At 30.3% G+C, this 17,880-nt stretch overlaps 1 protein-coding gene across 1 annotated transcript; it reads right to left on the bottom strand.

Moving 5' to 3' along the window:
- Nucleotides 1-363: 363 nt before the first annotated feature.
- LOC125215798 lies at nt 364-4,938 on the bottom strand. The gene is made up of 8 exons (XM_048117349.1): nt 4,796-4,938; nt 4,084-4,414; nt 3,214-3,285; nt 1,846-1,910; nt 1,530-1,686; nt 1,021-1,110; nt 845-934; nt 364-761 (listed from the first exon to the last, which is right to left on the bottom strand). Exons 2-8 carry the CDS (start codon nt 4,354-4,356, stop codon nt 603-605), a joined length of 906 nt encoding a protein of 301 aa, XP_047973306.1. The 5' UTR covers nt 4,357-4,414; nt 4,796-4,938; the 3' UTR covers nt 364-602.
- Nucleotides 4,939-17,880: the final 12,942 nt, after the last annotated feature.

Genomic DNA, 17,880 nt, shown 5'->3' with positions numbered 1-17,880 from the left:
TTATATGAAGAGCGAATAAAGTATGAGCGAGAAAAAAGTAGGAGAAATGATAAAGTAGAAAAAAGATAATCTTATTTTTTTGCCATAAAAGAAAATGTCACTTATAATAGGACGACCTAAAAAGGATTACATTTCACTAATAATACGACGGAGAGAGTATTTAATTTACATAACTTTGGGGTTGATTGTTAATTGATTTATCTCTATCTAAAATGTAAATGTAAATATAAAAATAAAAAATAAGAGGATATTATGGCATGTAGACGTATCAAAAAATCATTTTCCCAAACATTACGGTGGTTTGAATTCGTGAAGTAAATTGAGAACTTCACCGCGTATTTTTGCATCATAGACACTGTGACATAAACTATAAATTGGCAAAATACATATTATTACACTAACAAGGTACATCAAATACGTACACTTCGTCGATCAGTTCGTCTCACGGTCAGATATTCATATACACAATGTAACAGAGCCAAGTCTCATATTAAAATTTTTGAAGTGAGAGTAAGCGAAAAGAGTCGGCTCCAATAGCTGACATTGGAGTGCGACTCCCGCATACCTTAAATGGGGAGAGAGATAATGAAACTATTGTTGGATCAGACGTGCTCCTGCTGAGGCGCTGCTACTGAAGTGCTGGCAGCATGTGGAGTGGCCAATGGAGTGACTGCCGGATTAGCTGAGGTGACGAGGAGACCTCTGCTTTGTGCTGATTGAACCACGATTGCAAACTGTGCAGCCGCTAGTGCTGCAGCCTCCTGTTCCAGGAAACAACAATTTCAAGACATTAATAACGACTGATGTGCAAGAGGTAAAGCTTCGATTGGAGAAACACTCATACCTGTCTCTGCCTCCTACGTTGCAGGATGCTGATGGCCCAGATCATGATGTAGCAAGGCATAAGAAAGCCAACAGCTCGAAGCAAGAATAGCTGCATGCACCGTGGGGGTATTCAGCATATTTTGGTAATTAAATGGTCAAAAGGGTTGGGATAGTATGATGATCTAGTAAACTCACAGATAAGAAAGTTGATGCGTCGTCTTCTCCATCTCCATCCCCATCATCAGTGATGGACAGTGCGTGTCTCAGTAGCAGAAGAGCCATCAACTGCCAATTGAAACGTTCTTCTCATTATATTAACTGAAAGTGATGTGTTGTATGTGCAATGTTGTTTTTATATTTGAAGCAAATCTACAATATACAAATAAAATAACGGAAACACTGCACTCAAACGGATTTCCAGTTCAGCCTTCATGAAACACACATGAATCAGAAGTATCTAGCTATATAGTTCTATCTCAAATGCAACGAGTGTGCACATACACACAAATCGTGTCCAGACTATAATTTAAAGACAACTACAATTCCACCCAAGGACAAAATTTATAGTGTATTTTAAACTTGTATTGTTATATTGTATGAGATCTAGAAGGGTGTATATAAATTTATTTTCTGGAAACTCAACCAAACAAAAATACTACCAAATGAGGCATTGTAATTAATAAACAGCAGTACTAAAGGCTTACAATTAGAGCTGCGGAACGGCAAAAGGCAGCGCCACTGCTGTTAGCATTGTTATAATCATCATAATCAGCATCAAACAACTGCCTCTCAGCCTCAGCAATTGCCAGAAGACGTGGATCATGCATGTCGAGTGGTGTGCCAGATATTTGCCATACTCCACTGGGAAGAGATTTAAGAAAGCAAATCATAGTTAGCCCATAGTACTAATACTCAACTTTAATCCCATGAAATATTAACAAACTTCTACTTTCCTCCCTCATTCTGAGCAACTGATGTTTGGAAACATACATTTTACACTTTTTAAGAATTAATTATTACCCTATATCAATGATAGTTTCATCAGGTTGGGGGGGTGGTACTGCAGTGTAACCAGGCTGATATTGCTGCAGAACAGAGTAAATAATGTCAATAATACAGGAGGAAAAATGGCATCATAAATTATATCTTCTTGTGAGATATACGATTTCATTGTTTCGAACATGTACACCCTTTACACATCCAAGGCACTGAGATGGTATCTTTTCAGGATAAACAACATGTGAGGCAAAACCATTCCTAGTGTAATGTTTAGCACGAAACTGAACCAACACGTTGAAGTTCTCGATTGATGAGAAAACACCATCCATAACTGTTCCCATCTACGAAGCACTTCGTATTTAATACGAATACGTAAATACGCCTAAGATTTGTACTCCTCCCCACTCTAAGTGGATCATTTCTTATTCAGCATGAGAATTTATGCAGTGTTGTTTTGTGAGTTAAGTGGAGAGAAGATAAAGTGAGAGAGAGAAAAAGCAGAGAGAGTGATATTTCCATTTGAAGAAATGTGTCATTTAGAGTGGGACATCCCAAAAAGGAAAATGTATAACTTAAAAGTGGGAAGCAGGGAAAATTGATTCTTATTAAAAATACACCTAAAATACTTTCTAGCCCTAGTCCAATACCATTTAGCTTTAGAACACAGCCAACCTAAACTCTAAACACCTGATAACTCCTTCCCAGCCGCCGCTCATACAGTCGGCGCAGCCTGGTTCTCCCCGTCTGCTTCGCCCTGTGCTGCTTCTCTTTTCACAACTCCGATCCGCCACTGCCCATACCGCTGCCTCCACTCTTAGGATAGCTTATGTCTACCCCAAGATCATTCGGCAGATGTGTAGTGGAGTAGTTATTTGTTCCATATCTTTATTAAATAATACTCCCTCCGTCCCATGTTACTTGAGGCGTTTCTTTTCGACACGGGATTTAAGAAAGTTATGCTTAGTGTGTCAAATAAAGTAGAGAAGAGAATAAAGTAAGAGAAAGTAGAGAAGAGTAAAGTAAAAGAAAGAATAAAGTGGTAGCTTTGATGTTTTTTTTTAAGCCAAAACAAGAAATGACTCAAGTAACTTGGGACAACCCAAAATGGAATACGACTCAAGTAACTTGTGACGGAGGGAGTATTAAAATATTATAAATATTTAATATATAAACATATTTTAACGTATTTGTATCATTGGTTCCTTGGAAATGGATGTATTTTCATCCCCGTATCAGTGTAATGTATCTTCATATCCATATTTTGCTCCTGTCCTGGTGCTTCTTAGGTTCCATTAAATAATATAGCTAGAATATGCAAACAAACATCGCTACAAATTTTGGCAGATTAAGTAAAAACATTAAATTTGTAAAGGTAAAATCACATATTACCTGATGACAAATCTCACAAGTAATATCTCCCTTCTCATTGCACCAGTGTTGAACACATTTCCTATGAGCAAACTGCAAAATAAAAGATCTCAGTAAAACAGTAACCAAATCATTTGACCAAACGTATAAGTATAACCAACAACAAAAAGAGAAGAGGAGAGCAGAGGAGAGGAAAGGGAGGATAAGGATCATCATATATAAGACAGACCAAAAGCCTAACCTTAATATGACATGCTATAACTCATATAAAATTCTGAATGAAATTTGGGGGGCAATGGTGGAAATACAAAATCTTAATGAAAACACACTCTTAAAGGGAAATGCACACAAAAAATCTAATCATGAAAGATAAATTTATGAAACTTCTGTTAGACAATATGCACAAAAAAAAATTCATTTCTATACCACCACCAAAAATAACATGATCTTCAAAACAATTGCCTGCAGCCCAAAATTGAATCAGTTCAACACTGGATTAGATGCTCACAATTATCATATATGCATATAAGCATATTGGACTCCTTCCGTTCCATTAGTGTTGGAGCATTTATTATGGGCACGGAGATTAAGAAATACATATTTAAAAAGTTTAAGTAAAGTGAGATTGAGGATGGAGTAGAAGAGATAATAAAGTATGAGTGTTGTATTTTGCCAAAAAAAAGGAAATGGTCTAACTCTAATGAAACATCCCAAAAAGAAATATGATCCAACTCAAAAATCTGATCAATTTTCATAACAACTATATGATCCCAGTTTTAGTGGATTCGGCAAGCAGAAATCTTAAACATAGCAACTAAATTACTAAGTTAGACAAAAATATTAAACAAGCAGAACCAAATCAAAAGAGCAAGCATCAAGTGAGCATTTAACCTTAAGACTCCCACTGCAAGCACAAGGACTCTCCAAATTATTGACAGAATCCTCCTCCTGGCAGATCCGGCATTCCCCCATTCCTATCAGTGGTGCATTCTCATCTTCCTCCTCATTGTTAACTGTGACCGCCACATGGCTATCTTCAGTCATTGATGATGAGGAACCCTCTATTTCAGGCTTATTTTGGTTTAGCCCCACAGTCTCAGGAACTGGCTGGCCCGCCTCAGTCTTCGGCAGCTGGTTCAAATTCCCCACCAAAGGTTCAGCCATTTATACCTTGTCTACACCACCACCGCCTCAAGCAACAATAATAAGCACAACAAAAACCCTGGGTAGAACAAGTCAACAGAAACCCTTCAACATCACAATTGATTGTCCAATACATTCAAAAAAAAGGTACAATCTTTCGACCTTTGGATTACAATTAGATAAATTCCCTTTTCAATTTCATCTCATCTCATCTCAACAAAGGCGTAATTCCAATTAATTAGACAAATTCCCTTTTCAATTTCATCTAATCCCTAACATAAGAACAAAAATTGAGGATCAAAAGGCATCAGAATTCATTGATCACGCTGGCAAATGCAGCGGGATCAGCGAATTATCTAGCTTAGGGCGCCAAAACAAATGGTTTATCGACAACAAAAAATGAATTGGGGGAAAACAGCAACTACGAAGATGAAAATAGGAAAAGAAAGGGAAAACATACCTGAATGAGAAACAGAGAAATCGAAACGAACACGGAAAAGAAATCGCGAATTTGATGCACAACCAAGAAAATTAAAATCTTATAAAAGGGTCGAATATTCAATATATATTGTAGAAGTAATAATTGATATCTCACGCGTTTTAATTTGGTTTTAGTAGACTGAGTGGGCTTACTTCTACGCTTTGTAACTAGGAGCTGTACTATACTACTATTATGCACAAGTGATTAAATCCAACTTTATATATTGTACAGACTCTAAATTTTTTAACTCAATCTTAATACAACGTCAATACAATATCAATACAGTGTAAATTTTAAGATTTTAATGTCAACACAATATCAACATAATTTCAACACAGCATCAACCGTTCACATTGTGTTAACATTTTATGTTGCTATTATTTTATCATCTGTTGATATTTTCTAACAGTCCAGATTATAGTTTGGAGTTTGTACAATATTTAGAGTTTCATTTGATCACATTCCATTATGAATAAATGTTACGCATTTGTAAAACTAAATATTGTTTCTTCTTAAATCATTGATAAATGACGCTGCATTTTTATTAAATATTCTTCCCTCGTCCTATAAAAATATTCACTTTTGGTTAAACACGGGGGTAATGCATAATTGGTCAAATATGTACTCCTTCCAGGGAAGGTCGTATGACACTAACAAAATTCCACAGTTGTCTTATAAATATGTTTAAACATATGAATTTGCAATTTCATAGGATTACAGCTCCAATTAGAGAGAGTCGCGGTAATATTAGAACCACGCTTCTAGTTTAAACAATTTACTATTAAAAAGTTCAATCTTATGAACTTGCTATTTCGTAGGATTACTTGCTATTTCGTAGGATTATTTATCCTACTAGGGTGAGTCTGCGATAATATTAGTAACTGCATCATATATAGACCAATTTTTGGAGATTATATACAACACATTGTTGTAATTCTCATTTAGTCATTTTAAACATAATTTTTGCATAATTATTACCTAAGTAGATAAAGAAAATAATCTTGTCAAACAGATAAATACCAAATAAATAGATAAATTCATTTATTACATGGTGATTAATCATACCGAATAATTATTTGAATCATTTAATATATCTATGGAGATGTAATTAAATAATGAATTCTTATTTTATCCAAATTGATTTAGATAGAATAGCATCTATCTAAATCCATGATATTCTAGATTTTATATAGATAAAATCAAATTCTTAAATCAAGATAACTAACCTTGAATACAAATCTATCGTAATTCATATGATAAAGATAAAATTCAAATCGTTTTAAGATTTAAATAAATTTTAAATTATTTAGAATATGAAGCTAGAATATATAAATTCTATGAAGATTTATTCTAGATAAAATTAAATTTTTATCAAAATCCGGTTAAATAAGGATAGCATTTAATAACTTTATCCGAATCAATTTAGAATATTTTCTAAATGGAATTAAATTTATTTTTATCCATAGGAATTAAAGATGATTAATATTATCTAATCCAACTAGATTTATTTAGATAGGATAAAATCAATCTAAATCGAAAAAATAGATAAAATATTGGATTATATTTATCCAAATATACTAAGATATTCTAGATAGAATTAAATATCTAATTCTACTAATATATTTTCTAAATGGAAAATGTTTTAGAGACATAATGTCTCCAAGCCATAATCCTATAATGAGGTTAAATTAGTAATTGTGCATTGAATTTTATTTTTGGAGAAATTTATATTTTGTGTATATACTTTATTACCCTTACATTAATTTACTTAGTTATTTAAGGATATGGAACTAATAATGCAAGTATAATTTTGTTTTGACTATGTGGGACCTACACATTTGTGATGCATGGTTTTTTTAATATTTATTATTTTTTGTTACATTTATTTAAAGTCATATTTTATAATTTTAAATATTGTAATTTTATTAAATTAATAGTATGTTTAACAGGTGAATAAAAGACGTATCAAACTAGACCTTATCGACTTTAGATGAGATGATCGAATAATTATTCAAAAATAATTAGCACAATGAAATTAAATTTTTTTGTCAAATTTTAATAAGTTGTAATAAATCAAAATATTGATAAACTTATTGATAATTAATTTACAATTAAATTGAAATAATTTTCAATATTAATGAAATTATTCTTTTTGTTACTACTTTCTATTCACAATAATTTTTTTATAAAAAGTTAAAATTTTTATAGATGCAAAAAGTTTACTAGAATTCTTATTTCAATTCACTATAACGTACGAAAAATTAAATTTGATATATAATATATTGATGTTAATTGAGCAATACGGTTTTGATTTTAAGAATATTATAATTTTAATTTTTTGTTTTTCATAATTTTGATTTATGTAATTTGTAAAATTTTGAAACATTACCATCAAACCTCGATAAAAAAATAATCACATGTTTCTTCGTTCATCTACTTAGCATTTTAAAGGTATATGAATAATATTTTATCTTTTTCTTACAATATTAGAGTTCTCAGTTAAATTCACAATAACAAGTAGAAAATTAAAATGTGATATTTGGTGTATTAAAACAATTAGTATTAATTGAGTTGACGATTTTGATTTTAATTATTTCATAATTTCAATTTAGATTCTTTACTTTACAAAATTATAATTTCTTTAATTTAAAATTTTTGAAACATTATGTTGTACCTTGAATAAAAAAATAATTGCATTATCTTTAAGTCATCTATTTAATATTTGAAATATATATAATAAATATTTTATATTTTCCTTTATAGAATATTATAGTTTTTAGCTAAAAATATTGTTAATATGCAACAAATTATAATTTGATAAAGTATCATATATAAAGTACTCTTACTAATTAAGTTTACGGTTTTGATTTTAAGAGATTCTTAATTTCAATTTTAATTCTTTACGTTCTATAATGTTTATTTCTTTTAATTCTTAACTTATGGAACATTAAGTTGAAGCTCAATAAAAAAAATCACATGTTCTAGATCATCTATTTAATATTTTAGAGATATATAATTAATTATATATTCTTTTATTTTTATATAAAATATTAGTGTTATTGACTCAATTCACTGTATATTGTAACTAATTAGAATTTGATATATGATATATTTATACTTAATTCATGTAATATTTAATATATTAAAGTAATACAGTTAATATTTTATCTTTTTCTTTAAAAAAATATTAGAGTTGTTTATTTATTCACTATATCAGCAACAAATTAAAAATTTTGATTATTCATTCCAAAATTTTGATTTCTTTAGATTCTTAATGTTAGTGACAGAGTCTTACTAGTACTAGTCAATTAAAATTAAAAAAAATATTATTTGTAACAAAAGCTATAGAAATAACACAAAAATACGATAACGCAGAAAATGCTTAATCATAGTAACTATATTATTTTATTATACAATTTAAATTTGAATAAGAAAAATGTTTTAATTTTTATTTTTTTCATATATATAAATAATTGATTTCATTGTTGTATATTTTAGAATATTTAAACAAAAGAACAAGCTATGAAAGAATGGTAGTACTACTATATTAAGTTATCGAATTATTTTATAGTTAAATATAATACTTTAGTTGTATAATGTGTTAATTAATACTACTGTAATGATAAATTTATAATCTGAATTAATATTTTTAAATCCATTTTTAATTTTTCTTAATTGTAGATATCCATTTAATATGATATTAGGGTAAATTAGTCACTATATAAAATATAATTATGGCAAAGTGACATAAGGGTATTATGATATAGAGACATTATGTCTCTAAATCACTGCTGTTAAAAAAAATACCTCGTGCGTTTAAAACACCATGATCCCAATATTGGAGTAGTAGGTAAGGAAAAAGAATTTGATAAATAATGTAAACTCGATTTTAGCAAATACTACTACTACTACTGCTGTATGAGAGAGATGAATGAGAGAAAATTGCACACGCATTTCTTAGCAAAAATGCGGAAGAGAGAGGAGCTAGAGAGAATATGGAAGAGGAGAGAAGAGAAGGAGAGATAGAGAGGGTGAAACTGCTCACACGATTTTAGGAGATATGGGGAGGAGAGAGAGGAGAGACGAGAGAGGGAGGAGAGAAAAATACTCACGTTTTCTAGCTTATTATTTTCAAAGGAGAAACATGTAATATGCTAATTAATTTAAAATTAATTAAAATTATAACCTGGTTTATAAGATGAAATACCTAAAATATCCAATTATGTACACTGCTCTTTTTTGTTTTTACTACAGTTGATATTTCATTGACCATTCGATTAATTGTACATACTATATCATAATATACAATAATAAAGTTTCTATTTATATAATTAATCTATAACTGCTGTGATATTTTTCAGGAAAAAATGTTATAAATATTCTTATGTTTTAAAGTGATATTTAATCTCTTATCAAACTTTTATTCTTTTGTTTTGACCTTTCAATAATTAAAAATATCAACATTAAATAGTTGATTGGAAAAAGATTAAGTATAAAAAGTTAAATAGAAAATAGTGAGAAAATAAAATTCAATCCTTCCACAAAAGACATGCTCAGTTTTAAAAGAAGTAGCGAACAAGTGAAAGTTGGAAAAAGAAAGTGAAAATTAACGTGGATTAAAATTGAAAAATGAGACTATTTTCATAGAAATATATAAAGTTTAATTGAGATACCTATGGCATCAGGCACTTACTTAAGATGTATTTGTGCGTTGATACCATAACCTCTAATCTATCCTAATCTAAAGTGACAGTTTGGTGAAAAGACATTTTTGCCATTTTTGGCGAGAAAATGTAAAGCTATTTCTGTTACCCTTTTTTGTCATTATGAGAAATAGCAACTATTGGACAGAAAAAAGGTTACCAAAAATTGGTCCAATGAAAAGCAAGCTTCTGAAAGAAGCTTAAACAACTATTTATACACAAACAACCGTGAATCTGTATTATTGTGAGACTAATTTTCTTCGTTTCTTACTGCATGCTGCTTGGACCGGCAATGGGGGACAGCTCCGGCAAAAGCAGAAGCGGCTGGCATAGAATGGAGGCAGCAGCGGGTGAGGAGGCGAGAGAGATGCCGGAGATGAAGAGGATGCGGCTGCGACGCTGCTGTGAATAGAGGCAACGGCGGCGGCTTTTCGAGGAAGTGACGGCGTCGCTCAGATGCTAGGCGAAGCTAGGCGACGTGGATGTGCAGTTGGAGTTTGAGGATGGTGGGTCAGCGAGATGGGTGACGCTGTCGTGAAGGAAGAAGGTGAATGGCGTTGCAATGAGGCAGGACAGAAGGAGATCCGGTTGCTCGGCGAGGGCAGTGGAGCAGCGAAGCATGAGGGCGGCGATGTGATGCGATGCAGGTGGACGACAACATTGGTAGTGAAAATGCAGAGAAAGAGGCGCAGATTTTGTTTGTTAGGGTTAGAGGAAATATTATTATTGGGCTTTATAGAATGGTTTGGTCTATTTGTTGGGTGTAATACACTACATTTTAATTTGCTCTTCGAATTTGTTGGCATTTGTGCAATAGTAGTAGTAGTTTATATTTTATTATTTTATTTAAATTATAAATTGTAAATATATTAAGTTATTTATAAGTTTTTTATTATTTTTAGAATATTGAAATTTTTTATGGTTTATTTTTTGACACAAGAGGCAATATATATTGTCCAACAATAAAAAAGTTGGTGGCTTTCTGCACCATTTTTTCACCTCCTTTTTCTTTACTTTACTTTCATTTTCTTCACAGACTTGAAAATATATAATATTTCAACTTACCTACTCTAGAAAAGAAAAGGAGTTAGCAGTTTATTTCTTTTATAGTATTAATCTAAAGGGAAATTATTTGTCAATTAAAGACTATATTTGCATTCATTTTAGATTTATGCGATCTAAGAGCTGAAATTAGTTTTCATATTCTTACAATATGAAAAGCTTCTCATTTGTCATATATTGAATTTAGATTTGCCAAAGTTGAATATATTGATTGGGTAAATTTTTATCTTATTATTCTTTTAATATTTTTATTGTAATCCTATACATAACCTTTGGCTTCTTCTCTTTGGGTGACTTCTCATGAGAATTCACAAGTATCAATGTTAATTTTAATAATCGTAAATTTTCCAATTATATTGTGAACGATGTTCTCATTTTGTGTGTTAATTTCTTAAAAGGTTACGAAACCAAAGTGTTTGTATAACATGTGATACTACTAAACAATTTTACTTATAAAAATGAATACTCCACTCAAGTACAAAATCTATGAATTTCGGTTTTATTTGTACTTTGGATGTTCGAATAGTTTTGATTTTTTATCTTTCTTTTGCTCTCCTTTCATTATTCATTACCTTGATTGACAAACTTCTACCTAAAATAGAGATAAGTATTTTATTAGAAATAAATGAATTAATATATTTTAATACAAAATTTTGTTCGATACTCATTATGATACAAATATGGTAGTTTAGTACACGTTCGTAATCTTAGCAACCCATGAGATGAAAATTACTTATTTAATTCTCATGAGAAGTCTCCCTACTTGACATTGTTCATAAATAACTTAACAAAAAGAAGAAGCCAAAGGTTATGTATAGGATTACAATAAAAATATTAAAAGAATAATAAGATAAAAATTTACTCAATCAATATATTCAACTTTGGCAAATCTAAATTCAAATGAGAACCTTTTCATATTGTAAGAATATGAAAACTAATTTCAGCTCTTAGATCGCATAAATATAAAATGAATGCAAATATAGTCTTTGATTGACAAATAATTTCCCTTTAGATTAATATAAAAGAAAGAAACCGCTAACTCCTTTTCTTTTTTAGAGTAGGTAAGTTGAAATATCATATATTTTCAGGTTTGTGAAGAAAATGAAAGTAAAGTAAGGAAAATTACTTATTTAATTTATTTATATATTTCGCAATTAAACTTTAGTCATCTAATTATAATATTAAAAAAATATATTCTATGTTTATGTATAAAATTATACTATAAAATAAATGATGGTTTAATCAAATTTTCTATTCAAATTAAAAAATGTATCTGTTAAATATTAATATATACGTGTAAATTTTATCTTCCACAGCCTTTTTTTATAAAATGAATTATATTTTAAATCTAAATCATTAGAAAATTATGTTATGAAGTGTGACGAGTTTCATAAAAATTATTTAAAAAAGAAACATAACATGCTTTTTTGAACACACATGCACATTTATAATTGCACATAGTTTATCTCAAAGATGAATTTTGATCGATAAAAAGTATTTGAATATCTCAACTATCAAATATGCATTTGGCCTTTGGCCATGCATCCTTAGTTGTGTTAACTGTAACAAATAAATTCAATTTGATCCATAAACTTTGTATTTCCTAATCCCTACCATTAGCGTAATCTCACAATCTTCATCCTTCTATTTCTCTTTAAACCATGAATTAGTGGTTTCTCAAATAAGATAAAACACCAATACATACAAACACTTTTAATTGAATCTGCATTTTTATTGATTGATTTACTGAGAATTTTATTTTTGATTGCAGCATAGCAGGAATCTTGAAGCCGAGCTGCAAAAATGAAAGAACAATTTGGCCCACCAGAAAGGGCCTATGTGAGACCAACTTCGCCCTTGACGTTGTCTCGATAACAGAGAGAAGAGCGGGGCAGTGGGTGACGAAGGCGGCAAGGCTAGGGGGAGGGCAGTGGCGGCAAGACGACGAATGCTACGAGAAAGTGACGGATCCGGGGCGAGAGAAATAGGGGGAAGGTGTGAAGACGAAAAAGAAGAGGAAGAAGAGAGAGAAGTACAACAGTGGTGAAGGCAGAGCAGCGCCACAAGGGAGGACGGCGCGATGGCGCGGCGGGTGAGGCGGCGCGACAGGCGGGACGAGCGGTGAGGCTGTGTGGAAGGAGAGCCGGTGAGGAAGAAGGATGGTGTGCTCTGGCAGGGGAGATGATTTCTACCGCCGATTAAGGATGAGGAGGGAGGGAGAGAAACTTGAGGGAGATGGAGGCGCCGCATGTTGCATTAGGGTTTTAGGATATTATAATTTATTGTGTATTGTTTGGAATTTTTGTTTAATATTTAGTGGGCTTTTAGTGTGTTGGATTTTGGAGTATAATTTAGATTTTATATAGTAGTATTATAAAACTATGTAATCAATTTATAGTAGTACATCTTTCTATTAAATACAATTTTTAATTTGAATTTTTAATTTATTGGACTTTGTATATTATATATATATATATATATATATATAGGGAGATGATCAAAATAAGAATGCATTTAAATCCAGAAATGCAGCCCAAATCTTGACCCTAGGATTAGATGATCTAATGGTCAATAATTAACTCAAAACACGGAATATCATAATTAAGTAGTTTTAGGTCATATCATAAGATTTGGTTTAATGTCATATTAAGATTATTTTAGGTCATGCTTTGTTAGCATGACCTAAAATATACACTAACTATGACCTAAAAATGCCCTATGTATGACTTTGTTCTGCGTTTCTGTATTTAAATCTGGTCTTCATAGATTAAAACCCTATATATATATATATAGGGTAGTGATAAAATGCAAACTTATATATTGTACAAACTCAAAACTCCCCAACACAACTTCAACACAGTTTCAATACAATATCAACACAAGTGTAAAATTTCAAGATTTTAATGTCAACACAAGTATCAATACAATATCGACACAACATCAATCATTGACTACCGTTGAAATTCTATTGACATTTTTCTGTTGATGTTTTTTTGTGATCTGTTGACATTTTTCAATGGTCCAGATCATAGTTTTGAGTTTGTACCATATTTAGAGTTTTCATTTGATCACATCCCTATATAGTTAATTAATTCTATATATAGTTAGAATTGAGTTGACTTTGATTTAATATGTGTTAATGTCTTAATGTTAGATCGTACACTTGGTGTTACTTCTATTTCTCTTGAATTGTTTTTTATTTACTCATATTTCTATTCTTTTTACTTCTCAAAATTTTGAAATAAACCAAGTAATTATGAAACACCAATTTATAATGATACAAAGTGAAACTAAATTAATATCATTATCAAACAAAGAACAATATTGCATAACTTTAATTGTTGTTGTGTATAGTAATACACAATTGTATATATAATATACTCCCTCCGTCCTAATAATTCGTCACCATTTGATCCGGCACGTGTTTTAAGAAATGTAATAGAAAGTGGGTTGAAAAAGTTGGTGGCATGTAGTTTTATAATAAAATGTGAGTATGAATGAGTTAGTGGAATGTATGACCCACTACCAAAAATGGTAAAAGTGAAATGTGACAAATTTTTAGGGATGAACGAAAAAGGAAATAGGTGACAAATTTTCAGGGACGGAGGGAGTATTAGTTTAATTAAATATGTTGAAATTACTTATAAATATATATTTGTCCCTAGGGAGTATTAGTTTAATTAAATATGTTGAAATTACTTATAAATATATATTTATATTCAATATATATAATTTATAAATATATTTATATTTAAATTACTAGAAGTACACATAGTTATACTTGAGTTGATTTTTTTATTCGAAACGGTGAACTATTTGGTCCTTCAAATAGTTTGCTTTTTTTTATTCTTTTGTAAATAGTAGTATTAAATTTTTATTTATTTGTATGTCTTATTCTATTTCATTCACACATCTCCACTTTTGTTATTTCTTTTATTTTATACTACACTCATATCAAATATTAAAATAATATACAATCATCTGCTAAAATATGAAATGTTTCATTGAGAGTGGGTTGAGAAATTTACAATTGTACAAATATTTTTTTATTGTTGTTTATAATATTATAAATACTTATTTTAATTAGTTCTTATTTTTAAATATATTTTTATACTTATTTACTCTATATTTTTTTTATTTTAAGTTGATATATCTTTATTATTTAAAAATATTTAAAAAAAAATTTGCCCCACGCATAGCACAGGTAGGTATTAACACTAGTTTATTTGAATGTCTTAGTTTTCCAAATGTCAGATGTGCTTCTATCATTCAATTTTCATTGTTATATTTTATAAATTTATACACTCTTTTACAATGTTTAGCAATTGCTTTTTTTTTAACAACAGTTGATGTTCCACTGACCATTTTATTTATTGTACATCTATCATAATTTACAATAAATTAAGTTTCTTTATCCATACATTTTATTTGAAATAATCGTGTTTTCTATTGACAGAAAATATACTCCTATTATTTAATATTTTAATTTTTTGTGTTATTTAATATGTTATCAACCATTTGACTTTTGTATGATTCGTGGATAATTAAAAAAATCTTTATTAAATAATTGATTCAAAGAAGTAAAGTATCCAAAATTAAATCAGAAAAAGCAAGGAAATAATGCTTAATCCTACCACAAAAGACCGTCTCATTTATTGACAACAGATTTAATGCGTAATTATTAGATAAGGAAAAAGAAAACAAAAGTGAAAATGCGGAACAGAAATAAAAAAATATAAAATTGTGACTAATTTTTGTGGATAGGGATTGAATGCAATTCAGATACATATGACAACAAATAATTATATCAGATTTATCTATGCGTCTCTACCTCAACCTCTGATTTAATTGAATGTCCTATTTTTCCAATTAGCAAATGTGCATCCACCATTTAATTTGTATTCTTTTAATTTTATTAATTTAAACATTCATTTCAAAATCTTCAGCATTTTCCTTTTTACTATAGTTGATGTATCATGGACCATTTGATTAATTGTACATCAATCGTAGTTTATAATAAATTTTTATTTCCATAAAATTATTGTTTTTCCTTTAGTTGATTGAAACAAGTGAAGTATACGAAATTAAATCGAAAAAAGCAAGAAAATAATACCTAATACCTCCTCAAAAGACAGTCTCAAGTGCTAACTAGGTGTTTAATGCACAAAATAAGGAGATAGCAAGCGAGTAAAGTTGGAAAATGAAAGTGAAAATGTGGATACTTACTGAAAAATGTGATTATTTTTCGCAGAAGTAGATCGAGTTTAATTCCAATGCATATGACAACAAACAAATATAACAAATTTATCACTGCATCGATACCACAACTTCTAATTAAAATAATATTTTTATTTTTCCAAATGGCAATTGTACATCTATCAATTAATTTCCAATTGTTTAATTTTTATTAATTTATCGTTTTAACTTTTTAGCATTTGCTTTAGTACGTATCACTGTCTCACTGAACATTTAAATAATTGTACGTCGATCATAATATATAATTTCTCTGTCCATCGTTTAAAAAATTATTTTGCTATTTTGGATTGTCCACGATTCATAGAACTATTTATTTTATTTCACTAATTTTAGTATACGGACCTCACATTCCATCAACTTTTTATACTCGCAAACACAGGAGCGGGGGGCATATTGCGAGATGAGGAAGGCAACCTCATTCGTGGGTTCATGTCCAAAATCTCAGCCGCTTCGGATCTGGATGTAGAGCTCCAAGCATTCTCTCGAGGACTTGATCTTGCTAGAGAGCACGGGATGCGGATCTGGATAGAACTAAATGCAAGGGAAGTTGTTTCCTTACCGAACAACAACAGGATTGGGACAGCCACTGTGACACACCGAGTCATTGAAGTCCGCAACAAAATGAAGCATGTGGAAGCTAAGATTACACACATTGCTCAACAAGGTAACAAGGCAACCGGGTATTTAGCGCAGCAGGGCTGTAAGGAGAGGGATCATCAGATCTTCGGACAAGAATCCGCCCCGTCAATGTTGAAGGCCTTGATTAGAATGGACCAACTTGGACTATTGAACTTCAGCTTCGCCGGTCATGAGAGTAATAGCTAGATTTCGTGGGATGCTAGCTTTCCTGATTTAGATAGGTGTCCCGTCTTGGAAGGAAGGGTCCCCATTGTACTCTTTTGTTAAAACATTTCACTTTTGGGCTTGAGTTGTAATTGTCTGTTTTGATGATATAAAGGGCTGAGGGACTAAAATAAATAAAAAAAACATTTTATACTCGTAATCCAATATAAAACTAATACGTAAAATGAGTTTTAAATTCCACTCACTTTTTCCTTTAATTTTCTTCACAAAATTAAATAAATTTCTTAAAATCTATATTGAGTCAAAAGGGTTTTTTAAATGGTGGATAGAGGGAGTAATAAAGTTCCTATTCTCATTATTTTTTTATGAAACTAGTGTTTCCTTTTCATGGAAAAAATGTTATAAATTTTATTTTGATGCGCTATTTAATGTCTTACCAAACTTTTGACTTTTATTTAATCTTTCGATAATTTTAAAAAAGTGTTTACATTGAATAGTTGATTGGAGAAAGAGAAGAATACGAAATTAAATCGGGAAAAACGAGAAAATAATACTCAATCCTTAAAAAAAAAATAGGGTCCATTCAAGATCAAATTTCCACCCTTAGATTTTAAAATGAATGGATGAGATAAATATTACAAATCTCAATAAATAGTAGAAAAAATATCAACAAAAGGGTAATATCGTTATTATGTTATCATATGATAATTTTCGTGAATGTTTTTTTATATCAACATAGTGTATTACAAATATCAACAATATGACATAAGAATATCAACACTAGTACAAGAAAATATCAACACATTTATTGAGATTTTTACATGGTTTTATTGAGATTTTTTGATGTATTTGTTGATAAAAATCTGCGTTATCAACATTTACGAAAACTAAAATAAAAAATATCAAATTTCATCATCCGAACGTCGTCGAAACATATGCAATTGGGATCTTGTTGGAATCCTTATAAAATTATCTTTAATTTGATATATTTTTTGCGAAAAAATAATTTAAATTAAGAGAGCTACGTAAATGAGGTTTTGTTGCCTTCATTATGTATTCCATGTCTGCATCAGCGTGCACGCAGTTGCTATCTTGTCTTGGAAGTGTCTACAACTTAAAATGAGGTTTAATTCAACAGATGCAGATATTTCCCTAAATATGGTCTACTTTTTGTGCCTTCCAAAACAACCACGTTAACATACACGAGTTCTTTGCGGGTTAAATTACTAGTACAGTACA

Source organism: Salvia hispanica, chromosome 3, assembly GCF_023119035.1.
Source record: "Salvia hispanica cultivar TCC Black 2014 chromosome 3, UniMelb_Shisp_WGS_1.0, whole genome shotgun sequence".
In the NCBI taxonomy this organism is placed as follows: Eukaryota; Viridiplantae; Streptophyta; class Magnoliopsida; order Lamiales; family Lamiaceae; genus Salvia; species Salvia hispanica.
This window is presented reverse-complemented; position numbering and strand designations above follow the sequence as displayed.

What these genes read in the sequence shown, in the direction of transcription:
- LOC125215798 (XM_048117349.1), bottom strand. Translation starts at nt 4,356, where the DNA reads ATGGCTGAACCTTTGGTGGGGAATTTGAACCAGCTGCCGAAGACTGAG. An exon ending in CTTGTGAGATTTGTCATCAG is followed by an intron (nt 1,911 to 3,213) that starts GTAATATGTGAT and finishes TCTGTTCTGCAG; the next exon opens with CAATATCAGCCTGGTTACAC. An exon ending in GCCGTTCCGCAGCTCTAATT is followed by an intron (nt 1,111 to 1,529) that starts GTAAGCCTTTAG and finishes TTCAATTGGCAG; the next exon opens with TTGATGGCTCTTCTGCTACT.